This window comes from Hippocampus guttulatus, chromosome 6 (genome assembly GCF_054856545.1).
Source record: "Hippocampus guttulatus isolate MCC_2025c chromosome 6, RoL_Hgut_1.0, whole genome shotgun sequence".
NCBI lineage: Eukaryota > Metazoa > Chordata > Actinopteri > Syngnathiformes > Syngnathidae > Hippocampus > Hippocampus guttulatus.
The window spans coordinates 4,744,061-4,765,321 of NC_141266.1; the positions used below are offsets into that span (position 1 = coordinate 4,744,061).

General features: G+C 45.0%; 1 protein-coding gene across 1 annotated transcript; it reads right to left on the reverse strand.

Moving 5' to 3' along the window:
* Positions 1 to 38: 38 nt before the first annotated feature.
* On the reverse strand, positions 39 to 20,747 carry tbc1d31 (TBC1 domain family, member 31). Its single transcript, XM_086114331.1, has 23 exons — positions 20,375 to 20,747; positions 17,590 to 17,727; positions 17,277 to 17,392; positions 16,921 to 17,099; positions 16,571 to 16,722; positions 16,111 to 16,270; positions 15,770 to 15,970; positions 15,533 to 15,688; positions 14,703 to 14,782; positions 14,492 to 14,638; positions 14,266 to 14,399; positions 14,054 to 14,187; positions 13,758 to 13,937; positions 9,929 to 10,161; positions 9,776 to 9,848; positions 9,608 to 9,687; positions 9,388 to 9,523; positions 5,186 to 5,278; positions 4,789 to 4,875; positions 3,663 to 3,812; positions 3,504 to 3,573; positions 492 to 620; positions 39 to 419 (listed from the first exon to the last, which is right to left on the reverse strand). Exons 1-23 carry the CDS (start codon positions 20,443 to 20,445, stop codon positions 265 to 267), a joined length of 3,054 nt encoding a protein of 1,017 aa, XP_085970457.1. The 5' UTR covers positions 20,446 to 20,747; the 3' UTR covers positions 39 to 264.
* Positions 20,748 to 21,261: the final 514 nt, after the last annotated feature.

A 21,261-nucleotide genomic window follows, 5' to 3' on the forward strand; every position in this document is an offset into this window, starting at 1 on the left:
ACTTCTGCAGTAATTTTTCAATTAACGAAGAAGAAAGAGATATTACAAACATTCTTTATTGAAAGTGGCCAGATATTGAACATTTGCAAAGTTCACGAGTGAAGATATGCAAATAAAACTATGTAAAACAGCCTTTAAAATATGTCCAATCAACATGATTCAATTGAAACAAGTTTACATAAATTATGAGCAGTACATGAATGACAATAAGCTAAAAGAAATACAGTACAATTACAGGTTTAATAGTTTTGTCATAGCTGGTGGTCAGTGGGAGGCAGTATAGGGTGTGTAGAGAGACTGTGAGGAGGCAATGCTGTCCTCTTTGGCTCTTGCGACAAGCCTCTCTCTCAGACATCGAATTTGCTTCATGAGTTGCCTCTCCTTGCTGTCCAAATGTGCCCGGCCTCTGTCCAGTGAGACTGGCAAGTAGAAGAAGAGTGGCCATTTGAATGCTCTGTTAACTGCTCACGATGTTAACTGTCTTGACTCACAGTTGGTGGCAGTGCTCTCTGCAGGGGAGCAGCTGTTCAAGCACGCCATGGTGTTGCTTTCCGCCTCCTTAAGTGTGGCTGGTTTGGTGGAGGCCATGCTGACATTTGTGGTGTTGAATCCCGAATATCCTGGGAACATGTGATTGAGAATGTGTTACAGGTATGTGCACCTGGCTGTGAGCAAAAAATGAATCCATTCATTTATTTATTCCTTCGCCCTCAGAGTCACACGTGACATGGAGCATATCACGGATGACTCGGGGAGAGGTATGCACACGAGGACAAATTGCTAATACCCCTCTCCTGCAGCTATGCTCAGGGATAGTTAAAGGGAGACTCCATGGATCTTAAATTTCTGAATGTGTGCAATTGTCACAGGAAGATCAGGCTGCTTGGAGATGATATGATAGCCCTTTCCTTAACGTAATTGTCTACAGCTTTCTAAATCTTCTGAGAGAAGTCTCCTTTGCTTTCACTGATCCATGTTTAGTGTGGTACACAATGTCACCAAACAGGAGAGTGATTGCTTGTCATTCTGTAACAGGCTTACTGATTACAAGTTTGAAGTCAAATGTGAGGCTATTGAGCAGTGGTCCCCAACCTCCCGGCCAATACGAGTATTTTGTTACAGAAAATTTCAATTAAACTTTGTCTTGTGTTCGGGTCCAAATTGGCCCGTTTAGATATGTAAAAAGTGCCTTGTCCTTTTTATGCACTGAGACGAGGTTTCATCTAATCCCCAGACACAATGAATGTTTCCATCATTTTTGAATTTGTTTATCCTCACGAGGGTCGCGGACATGCTGGTGCCTATCCCAGCTGTCTTCGGGCAGGAAGCGGGGTACACCCTGAACTGGTTGCCAGTCAATCGCAGAAGATGAACAACCATCCGCGCTCATACTCACCCCCAGGGACAATTTTGAGTGTTCCATTAACCTGCCATGCATGTTTTTGGAATGTGGGACGAAACTGGAGTACCTGGAGAAAACCCAATCGGGCACAGGGAAAAAAAGCAAATTCCACAAAGGAAGGCCAGAATTGAACCTTGCACCTCTGCACTGTGAGGCCAACAGGCTAACCCAATGGTGGGCAAACTACGGCCCACGGGCCGAATCCGGCCCGTTGGTCTTTTTAATCCGGCCCGCCGAAGGTTGGTCCACATTAAGGTTCAATGTGAATGATTGCATTCATTTCAATTGGACTTGTAATGACAGGCATTTCACCGCCAGGTGGCGCATTGACTTGAAGTTGCAGAACACGGGGGCGCGGGGCAATCTTTTCGACCACCTAGTACCTCTGTATCGCTCTACTTCTACTGGTCTGATCACAACCCATCTGCAGCGATGCACAGGCTAAAATAGGTCATCAACAACACTTTTGTCATTTAAAAAAAGTATATTAATACCATACTTTCATGCTTTTGTTCTGTTGATGTTTGATATGGACTGTCAACAAATGCAGTTTTTTTTTTTAATGTACCATAGCTTGTGCTGACCTGGCCCTTCTGTCAAATTTTAAAAGTCAATGCGGCCCCCGAGCCAAAATGTTTGCCCACCCCTGGGCTAACCAGTCGACCACTGTGCTGCCTTGAATGAGTTTTAGTCTTCGTTCAAAATAAATTCAAGAACAGAATAAGTCAGTTTAAGTTGTTGACTTGTTCAGCATGACACTATGTGGTCATAAAATTGGGCTGAGCAATCGAGCAGATCACATTTTAAGTACCGTATTGGCCCGAATATAAGACGGTGTTTTTTGCATTGAAATAAGACTGAAAAAGTGGGGGTCGTCTTATATTCGGGGTCTAGACATTATACCCATTCACGACGCTAGATGGCGCCAGATATCCTTGAAGCGAATGCTGAACTTGACTCCCCAGGCCAAAGTGAACCCGTCACAAAGAATAAAAATAAAAATAGCGGTAGCATGAAGAAGAAAAATAAAAAATAGCGGTAAGAAAGAAAAGAGAAGAAAATAATAGAAGAGATAACAGAAAATGGAGAAACATAGTGACAATCTGGAGAAAAGTGGGTCGAAGATAGGCCAGGTTAACCGGCAGCTGAAGAGAAGTTATGATGTAATTTACATTTCAAAAACCAGAAGCCATTCATTTACGAATGTGATTGCACTTTAGATTTGAATGAGGCAAAATAACATGCCTTTTCTCTCAAATATTTGTTCAATCATTTGTTTCAGATGTACTGTAATTATTTTCTGTATAAAAATTAATTTGGTGTTCAAAAAGTCTTTTTTCAAACTTGAGTCTTGAAAAAGAGGGGGCCGTCTTATAATCAGGGCCGTCTTATATTCGGGCCAATACGGTATTTCACAACCAGCAATATTGATAACTATGCTTTTTATTTTACATATTCCACCCAAATGTTTTTTTCCCCATCTACCACCTCAATTATGTCATTATGGAGGGATTCCAATGGCCAGCTGTGATGCTCTGGTGAACTCCGTGCCAAAGGGGGTTCAACTAGTGCTGGAAAATAATGGCTCCACAAAATAATGGCACTTTGGGCACAATTTGGACATGATCGTGTATGGGTGTACTCAAATCTGTTGTCAGCAGTTTCGACAATGGGCTGCGATGGCCCTTGCTGCTCGATGACTTTCTCGTGTCCCGAAAGGAAGGAATGGAAAGGCTGTTTAGCAAGTTTTTACGGAGATGGTTGGAAGCCACTCCAACCTTCAGTGCAGTCAACTTGTGTAGTAAGACCTTCAAATTTCCCTTGCGAATTTCATCAGTGGTCAAGGAGTTTGAAGCCACCATGGTAAGGCATGTCCGTACAGATAGTCCTCCCTCACCAATAAAAAAAAAAAAAAAAAAAAAAAAATAAGATTTACTTGGTTTAAAACCACTGCACCACTAGTCATATAAAAGGGATCATTTTGGGATAGTTTTGTTCAAAACAAACAAACCAAAAAGTGATTGGGACATCCTTAATGTCTGGTCATCCGGCATCACAAACATCCTCATAATGAGAGTGTGACTGCATGTGTGTGTATTACTTGTGTCCACTGCGGGCTTGGACTGCTGTCGCTCCATGCAGTGCCCTCTCTGACTCATCACTTCATCCCACTGCAAGGCACACAGAGCACCCACCCATTTTTCAGGAGAGCATTTTGAATTCAACCAAACAATCGGAGCTATTTTTTCCTTGTTCTCACCTCCTTTCCCGCCACATCTTTCGGGCTGTGCGTCAGCCGGTCGCCTTCCGCCAGCGTTCGCCTTCTCTTCTCCAGCTCACCGTCCATCTGCTGGTGGCGCTCGGCCGCGACTTCCCATTGCCCGTTGCAATTGGAGCCCGGCTGGCCCTCCTGTGTGAGTGCGCCAAAATGATGTGAAAGTGAGCCAAATGCCAAAGAAGACGCTGAAGCGAAAGCGGAGCTGGAATGCGACTTTGATAGCTTTCTTGTTGAGAAATATTACGTTGGTAACATATGTCATGGCCCCGCGGCCTCATCAATATTTGAGTTGGACAACATTCAATTGACAAACTACAGAACCATATTGCTACCATCGTAGAAAAACAGATAAACACTCATTCATTTTACAAGAAGTTTGACTTCACACGTGGCAAAACCAGCATGAGTAAGTTATCACAACTTTTACAAATGAATTCCTCCCCCAAAATTGGAAAACTTATTCCTTTCTACAATTGTACCTAATATTCTAATGTGGTGTGATTGTGAGTATAAATGGTTTTTTTTTGTCCATGTGTGCCCTGCGATTGGCTGGCAACCGGTTCAGAGTGTCCCCCGCCTACTGCTCAAAGACGACTGGGAGAGGCGCCAGCATGCCCAACACCCACGTGAGGATAAGCGCTTCAGATAACGGATGGATGGATTTTGCACATTGAACCAGATTGCTTTCATTGTGACTAAATACAGGACCAAACTGGCGTGAATTTTGCTCACGTGAAAAGTGTCTGGCTTCAAACAAAAGATGCAACGTCCTGAGTTGCTTAACACATGGGGGGGGGGGGGGGGGGGGGTGTAACCTGGAAAATAGTCATAAAAATATATAAGAGCTAATGTAAAGTGTAAATTGGCTTAAAGCTCTGTGAAAATGTGCAAAAGAATTCAAAATTAATACCCAAATGTATTTTTTCATGTCTATTTTTCCTCAAAACCTCGCCCAAAAAATAAAACTCATGGCTGTGTTGACTCAATTGCTCTTGGGGGGGCCCCCCCGAGTGGTTGCTAAGTAGGTGCTTAGTTGGCTTATGGAACAGCACATCATTCCAACACTTTCACTTCAGACACGACAAGTGTTGCAAATTTCAGACCTCACCTGCATGTTTGTTTTCTCTCTTTCTGCGTTTTTCATCCTCATGTCGGCAACCTGTCGTTCGACGCGAAGCTGCTCCTTGCATAGTTGCTGAAAAAAAAAAAAAGAAGGCGTCAAAGAAGAGGGTGGTGAAATGCCTGCCAGTGGCATTTAAAACCAACAGCTTTTATGTTTCAAAAAATGAAAAGAAAGTAGTTCATCATTGTCATTTGGCAGCATTCCACAAAACTGTATCACCGATTCCCATTAATGCTGAGGAAGGACCCACTAAATTGAGAGTAAATGTGGACACAAATACGGATTCTATGCTATTCCTCTCTCACATTGAAGAGAGGGGAGCAGGAGAGGAGAGGACACAAATGAGCGTAAAAGAGGATGCAAGATGACAGAAAGGTGTCACCTGTTCAAGCTGCTTCCGCTGCACCTCCAGTTCCATCTGCCTGAGGTCCAGATCTTGGAAGGCCTCGGTTGTTTCCTGCTCACGGAGTTCCATCTGCAGCCAAACAGTTACAGTCAGTTCTCATTGGCCAAAGGGTGATGAAAACCACCAACATGGGAAATATTAAGTGACTGGACGCAATTTTAGCTACACCGACACACTAATGAGCTCTAATGCTAGTCATCTTTGACAACGGTAGTTAGTTTTTGACTCTCGTAGCTCACGTGTACCGTTTTAAAAATGCTTTTCACCCCTCCGTGAGTCGTCACCTTACCATGGTGGAGGGGTTTGTGTGTCCCAATGATCCTAGGAGCTAAGTTGTCTGGGGCTTTATGCCCCTGGCAGGGTCACCCATGGCAAACAGGTTCTAGGTGAGGGGCCAGACAAAGCACGGCTCAAAGACCCTTATGATGAGAAAAATATATGGACCAAGGTTTCCCTTGCCCGGACGCGGGTCACCGGGGCCCCCCTCTGGAGCCAGGCCTGGAGGTGGGGCTCGTTGGCAAGCGCCTGGTGGCCGGGCCTACACCCATGGGGCCCGGCCGGGCACAGCCCGAAGAGGCAACGTGGGTCCCCCTTCCCATGGGCTCACCACCCATGAGAGGGGCCAAAGGGGTCGGGTGCAATCTGAGCTGGGCGGCAGCCAAAGGCGGGGACCCTGGTGGTCCGATCCTCGGCTGCAGAAGCTAGCTCTTGGGACATGGAATGTCACCTCTCTGGCAGGGAAGGAGCCCGAGCTGGTGTGTGAGGCAGAGAATTTCCGACTGGATATAGTCGGACTTGCCTCCACACACAGCCTGGGTTCTGGTACCAGTTCTCTCGAGAGGGGTTGGACTCTCTTCCACTCTGGAGTTGCTCACGGTGAGAGGCGCAGAGCAGGTGTGGGCATACTCATTGCCCCCCGGCTCAGTGCCTGTACATTGGGGTTCACACCGGTAGACGAGAGGGTTGCCTCCCTCCGCCTTTGGGTGGGTGGACGGGTCCTGACTGTTGTTTGTGCATATGCACCAAACAGCAGCTCAGCATACCCACCCTTTTTGGAGTCCTTGGAGGGTGTGCTGGAGAGTACTCCTGCTGGGGACTCCCTTGTTCTGCTGGGGGACTTCAATGCTCACGTGGGCAATGACAGTGAGACCTGGAGGGGCGTGATTGGGAGGAACGGCCCCCCCGATCAGAACTCGAGTGGTGTTTTGTTATTGGACTTCTGTGCTCGCCACGGATTGTCCATAACGAACACCTTGTTCAAACATAAGGGTGTCCATATGTGCACTTGGCACCAGGACACCCTAGGCCGTAGTTCGATGATCGACTTTGTAGTTGTATCATCGGATTTGCGGCCGCATGTTCTGGACACTCGGGTGAAGAGAGGGGCGGAGCTGTCAACTGATCACCACCTGGTGGCGAGTAGGCTCCGATGGTGGGGGAAGATGCCGGTCCATCCTGGCAGACCCAAACGTATTGTGAGGGTTTGTTGGGAGCGTCTGGCGGAATCCCCTGTCAGAAGGAGTTTCAACTCCCACCTCTGACAGAGCTTTTCCCATGTTCCGGGGGAGGCGGGGGACATTGAGCCCGAGTGGACCATGTTCCGTGCCTCAATTGTTGAGGCAGCCAATCTGAGTTGTGGCCGTAAGGTGGTTGGTGCCTGTCGTGGCGGCAACCCCCGTACTCGCTGGTGGACACCAGCAGTAAGGGATGCCGTCAAGCTGAAGAAGGAGTCCTATCGAGCCTTTATGGCCTGTGGGACCCCAGAGGCAGCTGACGGGTATCGACTGGCCAAGCGGAACGCAGCTTCAGTGGTCGCAGAGGCAAAAACCGGAGCGTGGGAAGAGTTCGGTGAGGCCATGGAAGCCGACTTCCGGACGGCTTCGAGGAAATTCTGGTCCACCATCCGACGTCTCAGGAGGGGGAAGCAGTGCACCACTAACACTGTGTACAGTGGGGATGGGTCGACTCGGGACGTTGTGAACCGGTGGGCAGAGTACTTCGAAGACCTCCTCAACTCCACCAACATGCCTTCCTTGGAGGAAGCAGAGCCTGGGGACTCTGAGGTGGGCTCTCCTATCTCTGTGGTTGAAGTCACAGATGTGGTTAAAAAGCGCCTCGGTGGCAAGGCCCCAGGGGTGGATGAGATCCGCCCGGAGTTCCTCAAGGCTCTGGATGTTGTGGGGCTGTCCTGGTTGACACACCTCTGCAACATCGCGTGGTCAACGGGGAGAGTGCCTCTGGATTGGCAGACCGGGGTGGTAGTCCCTCTTTTTAAAAAGGGGGACCGGAGGGTGTGTTCCAACTACAGAGGGATCACACTCCTCAGCCTCCCTGGTAAGGTCTATTCAGGGGCGCTGGAGAGGAGGGTCCGTCAGGAAGTCGAGCCTCAGATTGAGGAGGAGCAGTGTGGTTTTCGTCCCGGCCGTGGAACAGTGGACCAGCTCTATACCCTTAGCAGGGTCCTCGAGGGTATGTGGGAATTCGCCCAACCAGTCTACATGTGTTTTGTGGACTTGGAGAAGGCGTTTGACCGTGTCCCTCGGGGAGTTCTGTGGGGGGTGCTTCGTGGGTATGGGGTACCGGACCCCCTGATACGGGCGGTTCGGTCACTATACCACCGATGTCAGAGTTTGGTTCGCATTGCCGGCAGTAAGTCGGAATCGTTTCCAGTGGGGGTAGGACTCCGCCAAGGCTGCCCTTTGTCGCCGATTCTGTTCATAACCTTTATGGACAGAATTTCTAGGCGCAGCCGAAGCGTTGAGGGGGTCCGTTTTGGGGGCCTCAGTATTGCATCCCTGCTTTTTGCAGATGATGTGGTGCTGTTGGCTACTTCAAACAGGGCTCTCCAACTCTCACTGGAGCGTTTCGCAGCCGAGTGTGAAGCGGCTGGGATGAAGATCAGAAGTGGAGGAGTTCAAGTATCTTGGGGTCTTGTTCACGAGTGGGGGCAGGAGGGAGCGGGAGATCGACAGGCGGATCGGTGCAGCGTCTGCTGTGATGCGGACGTTGTATCGGTCTGTCGTGGTGAAGAAGGAGCTGAGCCAAAGGGCGAAGCTCTCAATTTACCGGTCGATCTACGTTCCAACCCTCACCTATGGTCACGAGCTATGGGTCGTGACCGAAAGAACGAGATCCCGGTTACAAGCGGCCGAAATGAGTTTTCTCCGCAGGGTGTCCGAGCTCTCCCTTAGAGATAAGGTGAGAAGCTCGGTCATCCGGGAAGGGCTCAGAGTCGAGCCGCTTCTCCTCCACATCGAGAGGAGCCAGATGAGGTGGCTTGGGCATCTGATTCGGATGCCTCCTGAGCACCTCCCTGGTGAGGTGTTCCGGGCATGTCCCACTGGGAAGAGACCCCGAGGAAGACCCAGGACACGCTGGAGAGAATATGTCACCCAGTTGGCCTGGGAACATCTCGGGATCCCCCGGGGAGAGCTGGAAGAAGTAGCTAGGGAGAGGGAAGTCTGGGCTTCCCTGCTAAAGCTGTTGCCCCCGCGACCCGGCCCCGGATAAGCGGTAGATGATGGATGGATGGATGGACGGCCCTCCAGATTCTCTTTGCAAGTACCCTCCGTGATTGTACATGAAATGCCTTTTTTTTTTTTTTTGCAACAGCCACCTGCCTTCCATCTCGCCCTGCTAATAGAAACGTGTGTCGCAGGCTATGATGCAAATCTTCGTTGACAGAAACATTGAAATGTAATATTTATTCTACACATTTTTACAGCACTGGGAAACGTTAGGAATGTTTGTGTCATGTTTTTACTCCTACAGAAACCATATTTAAAACCCCCCCAAAAAGAATTTGCTTCCCACATCTTTTTCCATTTTCAAACATTTTTATAAAGCACCAGGAAGCCACTAGATGGTGCTAAAGAGCCACATGCGGCTCTGGAGCCGCGTGTTGCCGACCCCCGGACTTGGTAGTTAGTTTTACGACAGATAACAGTTTAGTTTTGATAAAATACATTTATATTTTTTTGGGGGGGGACATTCCAAGTGCAAAATTATTCATCCCCTTTCGACATGCATCTATTTTTTTTGTCAATGAATTATTAATTAGAATGCTCAAATAATGCCAGAAGTTGCAAGGAAACTTTCAAATGCTTCTAAAATTGTGCTTCCATCATCATGTCCAATTGAGGACCTGAATGGAATAAAATTGGCAACGTCCTCCTCACCTTCTTCATGATCTCCCTGTCCAGTCTGTGTATTTGCGAGACATGGAGGTCCTGCTGGTGTTTGAGAAGACGGCTTTGATTTGCATCTAGCAGCTGTAACTCCTTCACTTTCAGCTCTCTCTTCATGGCTGCCAAACTGTGAAAGGGCCGCGACAATTGAAAACCATTTTCCCAACTTGTCAATGCAAACATGCACATCCAGTAAACGCCCAACGTTTACGTTTTCCTTTGCTGTGTGAGTTTCTCTTCCTCTTGTGCTAAGATATTTCTGCGCTGCTCTTCAGCCTTCCGCAACAGCTCCTGTCGAAGTCAAAGGAGTTGAGTCAGAACTTTTTCAAAAGTGCATTTTTTTTTCTTCCAGACATGTGATTGCTCTTTGAAGCTCTACCTGCTGTACATAATAGGCATCCTCTTCCGCTTGGCGCCGCACCAAATCTTTACGCCGCGACATTATCTCCTGCCTTATGAGACCAAGTATGTACACCTTTTACAGCTTTTCTTTCTCAACGAAAAATGATCTTCAAGTCAAGTGCAATATCACCTCTCCTGGAGGTACACCATCTCTTGCTGTCGTATCTTTTCCCTCTCCCGGTTCTGATATTCCACGATGAACTCAGGGTAGTGGTTAAACACAGGGTACTGGCCTTTAGTCAGCGGCGTGAAGTCGGAGAGCATCCTCCTCGGATGAATGTCAGCCGGCGTGGTAGTCATCAGCCGGTAGGCATCTTTGATCAAGGCTTCCATGTCCAAGTTGTTCCGATGGTGGAAAAAATACTAGCAGGTGGGAAAACAGGGCATGTTCATTTTATTTCACGCAGGAACCAAACTGGGTAAACATTTGCATTTTAATTTTCTGGAAAAAAAAAAAAGATTCCTCAACACTAAACATCATTTAGGAGTTCACATCACATCACGTCGCGGCGGAATTTGGCTCGCTGACCAATAAAAGATGACTTCACTCCACAGGTGTGTTTTTCTTTTCCATGGCTTTTTAGCAACTCTACCACAGAAGTGACAACGACTTAAAGTGGCTCATCCATTGTTAAGTTAAATCCTTAACTTTGGCGATTAATTTAAATGACGTAAAGCATTAACTCTGTTTTATTTACTTTCCCTTGGCAGCTGACCTCTGCCCGCGCTGTAGGACAAAGCAGTTTTACTTTAAAAAGTTGTTTGACAGCTCATTGGAGCAGTCCAAAATAGTTTGCGCACTTTGCAAAGCCAAATTCAAAGTTTCACATCAGTGTTTGGCGTATCATGTCTGAGCAAAACAAACACCCTGCTGAAGTTACCCCCAGGGGGCTTCGCAAATCAACGCTGCCTGTTGGTGTGTGGATGCTCGTGGGCTGATAACTACACCGTGAAGCAGGACATTTTGAGGATTGTTTCGATGAGAACAACATGGAAAGATGACTTGAAAGCTTGAGTCAGTTTTGATCGTTGTGTTGATTGTATTTCACAGGAGAAGAATTATATTCAAGGGTAAAAAAAAACCCAGATTAAAATAAACTGTGAATCCAAGTATACGTTCTGTTTGATGATTCTACATCAGGGGTGCCCATTACGTCGATCCTGATCTACCGGTAGATCTAAGACAGGTCCGAAGTAGATCCGAGGAGTGTCGAGGAGAAAAAAAAACAAACAAACATTTGTGTGTCTTTGTACATGTTAGTAATATATTTTTTTGTGTAAATGTACGCTGCACCCTAATCATCCTATCAGTCTCATTTTCACAAAATAAATATTTCAAAAATAAAATAAAGCAGATAAATCTTGAATTTACGGTGGCGCGTGATGACGTCGCCGGAAGTTGTTAGCACTCAGCAGTCTGCAATTGCAGCTTGTGATCTTTTATCGTCATTATTCTCATTCAGAGTTTGCTTCGTGTACAATTCACCGAGGGCACGGCCACAGAATAGGAATCTAGGAGGGCCCCTGGAAGCACTTTAAAACGGTACGTGTGAGCTACGATAGTTAACAAGCTGCAAAAGTGCATCGCATGCCTCAGTTTCAGGCTGTTTCTCATCATGGCGTGCGTGTGTGTGTGTGTGCGTGCGCGCGCATGCCTTTAAGGGTAAATCCCGTGAGGTTAGTTGATCGAAAAGTAGATCTTCGGTCCAAAAAGTTTGGGCACCCCTGTTCTACATGAATGCCATGATTTTAAGTAAATATCGGTTACAAGTTCAAAGTTCGGCTCATTCAACGGAGGTTTTCGGGACGCTCCATTTCTAAAATTTGGAACCCCGCCGGTATATGTTCAGTAACCCACAGGAGCATGAGCTCTGCGTGCTCTGACCCACAACACGAGGACAGCAGCATGGCTAAACAAGACGAAGGACCAGCTATTGTTAAGCCCAAGAAAGCACATATACATACACGGTCATTTGGTGCCGGGCCGCACAGATAGAATAAATAACTTCAGGGATGGCAATGGCTAGTGATGAAAAAAAGCGGAAAGGGGCGTGGCCTGGACGGGGCGACCAATCACAACAAGTAAGACATCATACACGTCCAATCGCAGGGCTGTTTACAATCGGAAGATGGAGAGACTGATCGGGAGAGCTCGTGAAAACTCGACGATAAGGTACCTGACCCCCCCTAAAATTTTCTCTACGGATTTAGACGATTCATAAAAATGATCAATTTAAGAAATAAAATGGCGGATTTCCGCGTATCCGCGGAAAATTGCCATCCCTGTAACTTACATTTCTTCCATTTTATTCATTTCGTAATCTGAAAGATGTTTTATTTTGAAAAATTACCGGATTTCCGTTATATCAGTCGACAGTATGTCACTCTTGATGCAGGTGAATGCGCGCTTCTCTGTCACGTGATAGGAAATGAAACCCAGGAGCTAGCAAAATGAATTTAAAAAAACAAACGTCTTGGAAAAGTTTTTTGGGAAGAGGAAAAGGCCCAGCCAGGAGACAGAAGAGGAGCCTACGACTTTCAAGAGAAGGCTACATTTAATAGACCAGGGGTGCCCATTACGTCGATCGTGATCGACCAGTAGATCAGGGACTGGTCCCAAATCGATCCGAGTGGTATAGAGGGGAAAAAAAAAATTGTGTCTCTGTGCATGTTAGTCATATATTTTTTGTGTTAATGCACACTGCACCCTAATCATCCTATCTGTGTCATTTTCACAAAAAGTATTTTAAAAATAAAATAAAATAAAGCAGGTCATCTTTAACCTACGGTGACGTGTGACTGCGTCACCAGAAGTTGTTAGCGCTCAGCAGTCTGCAGTTGCAGCTTGTGATCCGAGTTGTTACGCTATATCTTTTATCATTATGCTCATTCAGAGATTGTTTTGTATAATTCACAGAGGGGAAGGGCGAAGAATGGGAATCTGGAGGGCCGAGAGAAGCCTTTTAACCAATGGTACGCGTGAGCTACGATCGTTAACAGGCTGCAAAAGTGCGTCGTGTGCCTCAGCGTCAAGGCTGTTGCTCATCATGGCATGCGTGTGTGTGTATGTGCGTGCGTATGCGCGGCAACGGTTCGATCGCGGGAGGTTGGTTGATCAAAAAGTAGATCTTCGGTCAAAAATGTTTGGGCACCCCTGTAATAGACAGTATCAGGAGTCCTATTTCAAATCCAGCTTTATCTCAACGGGAGATTCACACGCACCAAGCCTACTCTGCATAATATTTTTCATGCACTTATTTTGAAGGCAAGTTTAACCGTTGCCATAGCGACCAGAGAATGTTACGGCCAGATAGGATGTTCCTCGTGTCATGATTCGTGTTTATTATTATGTTTCGAAAATACCACACTGTTCATGCAGGTCATATCATACTGTATTGTTGTATCTATTCCGGCCTTAAAGGCCGCTCCCTAAAAATATTGTCTGACATAAAACCGGTCCATGGGGCAAAAAAGGTTGGGGACCTCTGCTGTAGTCGGTGCAGATCGGCAGTGGTTTGGAATGAGACCTGTTGTTGATCACAACAGGAGTCGTTAGTGTGTATTCACACCTGCATAAAAGGTCCGGACCAGCGTGGCTGCGCGGTAAACGAAATCTGGTCAATTTAAGCGGACCAAACCGCGTAGGTGTGAAGACACCCTTAATTTTTTCTTTGTTTTGTTATTAAAATAGATAAAAACAGGGTAAGATAGATATCTATTTTTATTTATTCATAGCACCGCCGCCAGTCATTCACAAGTGCAAAATATTTCTACTACAGCCATGATAAAAGATTGCAATTAACCTGTACAGGTGTGCACTTTCTCCGGTTCATTTAGTATTTGTGTCAATTCATTTTTCAGGTTCAATGTGTGTTGTTGTTGTATTTAAGAGTAGACATACTTGATACAATATGAGAGAGTGAGCAGTAGAGGAAAAGCGAGAGTGAGAGAGACATCACCTCAAAGTCCTGTTTCTGAGAGCAGAGCAAAAGGGGCTCCCGGCAGCGTGTCAGGTAGGCCACGCAGGCCATCAGCAGGAAGGACGGGTGGTTGGAGAAGACATTGTCGAAGAGTCTGAGCCATTCGTCACGAGTCAAAACCTCAGAGAATAAAGACTCCAAAAGGGGCCACACGTAGAGCTACCACAAACACACGCAGTTCATTAATAAAAAAGCAAGCATGGGGTTACCTGTATATTAATTGGCGGACTAGGGCATGCGCCTTTTCCATGTTGTGTGTTGTCATGTGGAATTACCTGGGAGGTGATCCCACAGTCCACCAGGTGTTGCAGCAGCTCTTTGTCATGATGTGCCACAATGTTCTCTGCCATGTTCAGGATGTTCAAAGGCGGGTTAGGGAAGTACTCAAACCAGTGTTGACACCAGTTCACTGTGACACAGCACAACCAAATCAACTCAAATCATGGCCAGCGAGCCACAAAGTTTGTGTCATGCGCAAGAGGCTTACCTAAGACAGTGGCCACCATCTCAAAACACAGCAGAGAATTGTTCTGAAAGAGTTTGACAAATGGAAAGGCTAACAGCGGAAGATACTCTGCCTCTCCAAAGATGGAAGCCCAATGAGACAGTGCAGATAAAACCCTGTGAGTGGAGAAAGTGGTTTCGGACACAAAATGTTGGAAGAACCTTCTGAAGGTTTGAGAATTGAGAATGTCAAATCAAAAGATGTGTACCTTTGCAGCCCTCTCTCAAGCTTTTGACTTTTGATGGGATACTTCTCCTGGAGCGTGAGATAGGCTAAGTGGAGGCCTTTTTCAGTCAGACTGCTGAATGCTGTGTAGTTCTCAGGCAAGCATAGCAAGGACCGCCACACAAATGTCCTAAAACGTCGCACAATATTCTGCTACATTCACGAGCTCCAAACTGAAGGGAGAATCGGAGTACCTGTATTTTGCAGGGTATTCGCCAAATGTTTTCAGAAGTCCCACCAGTCTTGTCTTGTTCAGACCACCGGGGAGTTGATTCTGTTAAAATATTAAGAATGACCTTTATTACAACAAAAATATTATCATGTAACGGCTCGCAATATACATCTACAGCAAAATGAGCTTATGATTGTATAGACAACAAAGTCACTTTTTAATCTATTTGATTTTGTTCATTTACTGTTCTTTCTTCAACACCATCTATACTTTGTCTCACTGTTGTCTTTTGTGTTGGAAAAGTGGAGGAATAAGGAGAGCATGGGATGGGTTGATTCATTTATTTTGTTCAACTGTCATATTGTATATAGTATGTCATCTTGTTGTGCATGGCATTAACCCCCCCCAAAAAAAAAAAAAAATTCTAAATCAGTTAGGAGCCGATTTACCATTACTTTAACTCACCTGGTGTCAAATGGACGGCTCGGGGGCCAAATCTGGCCCGCCATATCATTGTATGTGGCCCGCGAAAGTCAATCAAGCATGTCAACTTGCATGATGCTTCCTAAAATCTGTACCAAATTTTAAAATTATCGGATGTACCGGTAATAAATGAAAGCTGTTGTCAGCATTTTCTTGTTACCAAAACCCTGATTACAGTTACTTGAATAGTTGAAGAAATGATTATTCTTGACTTCTTTATAACGGTTTCAGTCGTAATGGCCCTCCAAGGGAAATGGCAACTACAATGTGGCCCGCGACAAAAATGAGTTTGACACCCCTGCTTTAACTGAACCCCCCCATACAGTATAGCCCACAACTTAAAAATATTGTTCTTGTCCGTATTCCTACCTCTTTATCCTCTATTGCAGGGGCAGGGCTTTTCACCCGTTTGGGTCCAACTGCGTGATCGGCTGGTCTCTGTATCGTATCAGATTTGATCTTTGAGTTTGATGGTGCCTGATTTGATGCATCATCAGAGACTATTGCAACTTGTGGAAGAGGAGGCTGTGGAGAACAGTAGGTTATAAACTACAATCCCACAGAGCATGCTCATTTCAAGTCAGATGTTTCTCAGATGCATGTTACTTTGTTTAAATCGTCCGTGAGACTCGGAACACTATAGACGCTGATGCTTCCGTCATCCAAGATGGCTACCACATGACGACCAGTGGGGCTGAAGGTGACAGTGTTGATGGCATTACTGTGGGATCCGAGATGGAAGAGCACCTTGGAGGTGTGAATGTTGATAAAACGCATAATTCCATCTTGGCCCAACACACCCAATGTCTGTGAAGAGAGCAGGAAGAGAGAAGTGTGAAAACACAATTTATGCCCAGATGCATCCCGAGACTCCCAATCACCTGTTTTGGTCAGCGACAGGGAAATAATTGCCAAAGGACCACAGCAATCCACCACGGCAAGCGTACCTGACTGGATCCTCCATCAAAGCTGTCAGGAAGGAATTCCAGCTGTCTGACAGTCCGAACCTGAGTGGGCATCTGGATCACCTTGACCAGCTTTTTGCTGTCCAAACACCACAGGTGCAACAGATTGGACCGGCCCCCAGCTGCCAGGCTCTTACCATCTCTGTCAACACCAGACATTTGCATCACCGTGGATGTAGACAGTGATGACAAATCATTTTTAAACTACAAAACAACAACAACAACAAAAACATGAGCTGTAACAACTATTACGGGGAAAAAAAATAATTATACAAGTTTCTTTTGGAAACTAATATGTTATTTTGCTTGAATAACACATTTCATTTTTGGAGGGTATAACTCATCAGTTCAGAGTCCATCTGGATGTGGCCCACTCTTCCCTTACAATGGCAGCCTTTATTTGTTCCAAATATCATAGGGTGCTGAGAGGAAAGAAACTCACTGCGTTACGGCAAAGGTCTTGTAGAAGAAACGGAGTCCACGGTCTGGTACCGGAAGCTGGTATTTGCACACCAGCGTGTTGCTCTCCCAAGCAAAGATGGAGTTGTCACTGAAACAGCTGAGAATGGTGTTGCTGAAAGGGAGGAAGAAAACCTGAAACGAGAACAACCATTACATTTATTATGAAACTCAAGATGAATAACACAGGCAAGTGACATCAATTAGATTGAAGTCTGACAAAGCAAATATGGTTGCTTGCACTCTGATAGAGACACTTTAATTTCGTACACCCGCAAATGTAAACGTACTGGGTGAGTAGTTAAATCCATTGTGTGGGAAAATGTTCTTTACCTTCTGTATGCCAACTGACTGATGGACGTTAAGCTTCCTCTTCCTCTGGAATGTGTCCAGGTCCCACAGCTGAGCGGTGTCTGAGGATGTGGTGAGGGCGTAACGGCCTGAGCTGTGGATGGAGATGGACGAAACGGTACCTTCATGACCCCGCATCCAGCTGATCATCTGCTTTGTGTCTGTGCAAAAAAAAAAAGAAAAAAGTATACATTTCTGGTGAGCAGAATGATTCACAAAACAGACAATGACATATCAATGAATGACAGATGAATTAGCTTCTTGAGAAAGCAGAAAGCAGGCATCAAAGATACAACTGAACTCAATGGTGTTGCTATTTGTGTATGTTTCTGTCAAACCTTGGTCAAAACACTTAATGGTATAGTCAACAAGAGCCACCAGGAACTCTGTGCTCCGATGTAAGCTTAACGCCAGAGCAGTGCAGGCCTGTCCCGTCTTCTGCACTAGACGAAATCTGTCCAAAGATGAGAACAAAAACAAATTGAGTGAAAAACATCACTTCGTTCAAGGAAGATTCTCAAAGAAAAACTGTGTTGCCAGAGTACGCAGCATACATGTCATGTACATACGTCAAGTATGTATCAGACATGGTGGCAAGTGTAATAATGCGTTTTGGAATACGCTGGGATTCTGAACAAAGAATTGACTCACCTGTTTCTACTTATATCAAAGGCATAGATGTTGCCATGGTGATCACCAGCCAGGAAGGATTCTCCTGTGGTGTTAAATGCTGCATGGAGGAAACGCACTTTAACGTGCTGAGCAGTACGTACCACCGTCAACAACACACTGTGGAAAGACAAACATCAAAGTCAGAAAGAAAACAGGAAAGGGGGGAAAAAAGGGGAAATCATGATGACCACCATATGATGTAAACTGTCCAAATCTGACATGCTGTTCTCGGCCTTTTTGAACACAGAGTTGTCATTTGTAACATACTCCAATTGCCATGATATTCAATTAATCCAATTTAGACAGTCGCAGCAGACCTCTGCTATTCCGTGTTGGCACGGATCGGGCCGGCCAACAAATAACAAAAATCGATCGATCAATCTGAACTTTATTCATTCCATGAGGGAAATTAAATTTGCTTGCTCGATACCCGAGTTATTGTAGTAATGACGTGAAATTGAAAAAGAGGACAAATTAAGCTCATGAATGCAACATTTGCAGCAATAGCTTCACACCCAAATAACCTCTCCTTCATCTCATCCAACACGAGCAGGACACGGCAGGACTCTTGACAGTGCAAACCTCTGTAAATATTTCAGGTAAATCAGTCCTTTAGTGAGTACCTTCCAAACCCCTCCTGCATTCAAAATTGCCACGTAGTGTGTGGAGGAGGAGACAAATGTCCTGTCTATAACCACCGCCTGGCACTGCTGGCAGCGATTGCTTTGTAAATGACAGCCAGTTTCGACAAATTCTCCTTATGGCCTCTCCACAGAGAAGTTACATTCTGCATAACATTGATGATGTAGAGATTGAAAATCAAAGCTTTTTCATATGTTATTTCTAAATTCATACATTCAGTCCTTTTAAGACCCTGTGGGAATGCTGCATGACTTGTGACTGAGACCACACTTTCTGACACTGGGCAGCACTTTTCTCTCAAGAACAAGGGTGTCAAACTCATTTTGTCTCGTGCCACTTTGAAGTGAAGTCTTCCCTCGGAGGGCCGTTACGACAGTGAAACCAAATAAATGTTTCATTGTCTCATCGTATCATTACTTCTACACAATAAATTGATGGCTTACTAGTTTTGAAATCGCTCAAGTCAACTATATAGTTTGTTCAAATAGGTGGAAAGATTTCAACGTTATGTATTACACATGACAATTTGACATTTCGATACAGATTTTAGCAAGGTCATGGAAGTTGACAGGCATGATTTGCTTTCATGGGCCACATAAAATGATGGAGCGGGCCGGATCTGGCCCCCGGGCCTTGAGATCAGTGGCGGTTCTGGGGGGGGGGGGGGAACGGGGGCCAGTGCCCCTGTAGCACCGATTCTGGCCCCTCCTGTGGCCCCCCCTCCGAGCGCAGATTACACAGTCGTGCCGAGTCGCCGACGCGAAAGGTGGAACCAAAGTGCGTGATTTAACATTCTAGTCGGACCCTTTAGTGCGCTGCGCCATTTAAAAATGAGCGGGAAAATGAGAAGCAGTCCGCAGAGAAGGAAATTACCACGACACGAGTGCTATTTGCGTGTGTGCGCGTGTGTGTGTGTGTGTGTGTGTGTGTGTGTGTGTGTGTGTGCGCGCGTGTTTGTGTGTGCGTGTGACTTTTTTAGTCTCCCTTTTTATTTTAATTTTTATTTAACAGGATCAATATATAAGACATTGCCTTTTAAAATTTGGATAATTATATGCATGTAAAACATCTAGCTTCAGTGTATTTGCAATTTTTGTCCCCGGCAGGCTGGTACCATATCATCCCCTGGCTTGAATATTCTCAACAGACGTATTGTTACGCTTGCAGACATTTTAGCCCTCCTAATACTGTTTTTTTTCTCATCACTGTAATGTTATGACTACAATTTCAAAGTCTGAAGAAATAAAAAGTCAAATAAGATTTCGAATCTGTCTTTTTAGCCCTGGGTTGAATGTGCCCCCCCATCAAAACCCCTGGCCCCAGCCCGGCCCCCTCAGTGAAATTGATCCAGAACCGCCCCTGCTTGAGATTGACACCGATGCTCTAGAACAACTTGATAGACTTGACATTTCATTGTACCCTGCACAGATTTAAGACACCCTGTGCCAGATGAAGCTAAGCATCCCAAGAATACAACAGAGACTCAGGTTTTGGAGTAGAGAAAGTGTTCTCTTCTTGGCATGCTTAATTTTTGCATCTGTGAATATAAAGCTGATGTGCCTTGCCAAAAGGTTCCCGTTTTGGCTGGCCTGCCCATCGGAAGTTCTCTCAAAAACTTTGTAGCTTGTCAACCAAAAAAAGCATTATTTTCTCCTAGCAGATCGATGTGTATACCGAATACAGTATAATAAGGTTTAAATTGGCTTCAAATCTAAATCTTCTATAATGGTCATGCTATATGAAAGAATATTCGTAGGTTAAATCATAAACTTGAATTCGAAACACGAACCATAAAAATTTGTCTTCCTTTATGTATCTAAAATAGATAATCATGCTATGTCAAATCAGTAAACAGCATTCTAAAAAATGGATACTCTTTTAGTAGTTAGCATCTTGAGCTCAAGCAATAAACAATTTGTCGTACCGTTCATTACTGACTTAATTTGAACGATAATGGATGACTGGTTAGTCATTGCTGACTTCCGTTAACCACATTGTACAGTAGGCTTAATGGAAAATACAGTAAACGTTTACAAATTCCTAATCTTAATATAATTCACCATTCGAAGTGTTTCCATCTTAGACAACTACAATGAACGTGCAAAGAGCCAGAGCCAATTACCCTTTTCCCGAAGCTGTTTTTCGATGCTTGAGCTTCCCCTCTTCTCTGTTTCCGATGTCTGTCACATCCATTTTAATGAATATGGTCCGTGAAAAGTTGAATTATAAAGGAAGCTCTATTTGGAGCAACATGACAAACTGCAACGTCCAACAGTTGATCTAATCTCTGCTAGCGGGGCGGGCAGCGGGAAATGTTTGGACAGAAAACCAACTCTTTTGATTATGTATAAACAAACAAGTCCCAACCAATTTCAGTAAAAGCTCTGACATTTAGCCAAATTTTAAAGGTCTTCTCCCGCGTTTTAAATCGTAAATAAACTAATTTCCCCCAATTTCTGTTTCCGTAGTGATTGGGAATTAATCGGTGTCGCTGAGAGACAACGTATTACATAAACAGAGAGATGCACCATGGGAGATGTGGTTTTATGGGCCAACCCATCACCCAGCATTTCCGTGATCGTCATGACGGACATGACAACTATTTTATTAAATATTTCAAAATAATTATTTGGGCACAATGTTTTTTGTTTCTTTACAATCCAAATTGGACATGTGAAAATATTATTGGCTGAAAAACTATTATCAAAAACAAATGCACTAGCTTTTGCTCATTAGCATATCTTCAAAATAAAAGCGTTTACAAGCAAGCGGACGGTGCGAGTGGTTCATTTCATATTCCATAACAAATACAGTGTATACAGTACATCTAAAACACCTGGACATGCATAAATTCCATTGTAATTTTATTTTAATTTGTGTATTGCTGTCATATTGCAATATAGTGCATAGTGCAATATAAGCCTCAGTTCCATACTACAACTACTGCTGCTGTTGTTGTGTGTTGTTGTTAATTTTTGTATTTATTAAACCCTTATTTTATTTTTTTAC

Bases quoted from the DNA above. Each gene is read 5' to 3' on its own strand.
- tbc1d31 (XM_086114331.1), bottom strand. From the start codon at position 20,445: ATGGATGTGACAGACATCGGAAACAGAGAAGAGGGGAAGCTCAAGCAT. The intron at 16,723-16,920 runs GTAAAGAACATT...TTCTCGTTTCAG, and splicing joins AGTCAGTTGGCATACAGAAG to GTTTTCTTCCTCCCTTTCAG. The intron at 621-3,503 runs GTAATACACACA...ACATGTTCCCAG, and splicing joins CAAGCCCGCAGTGGACACAA to GATATTCGGGATTCAACACC.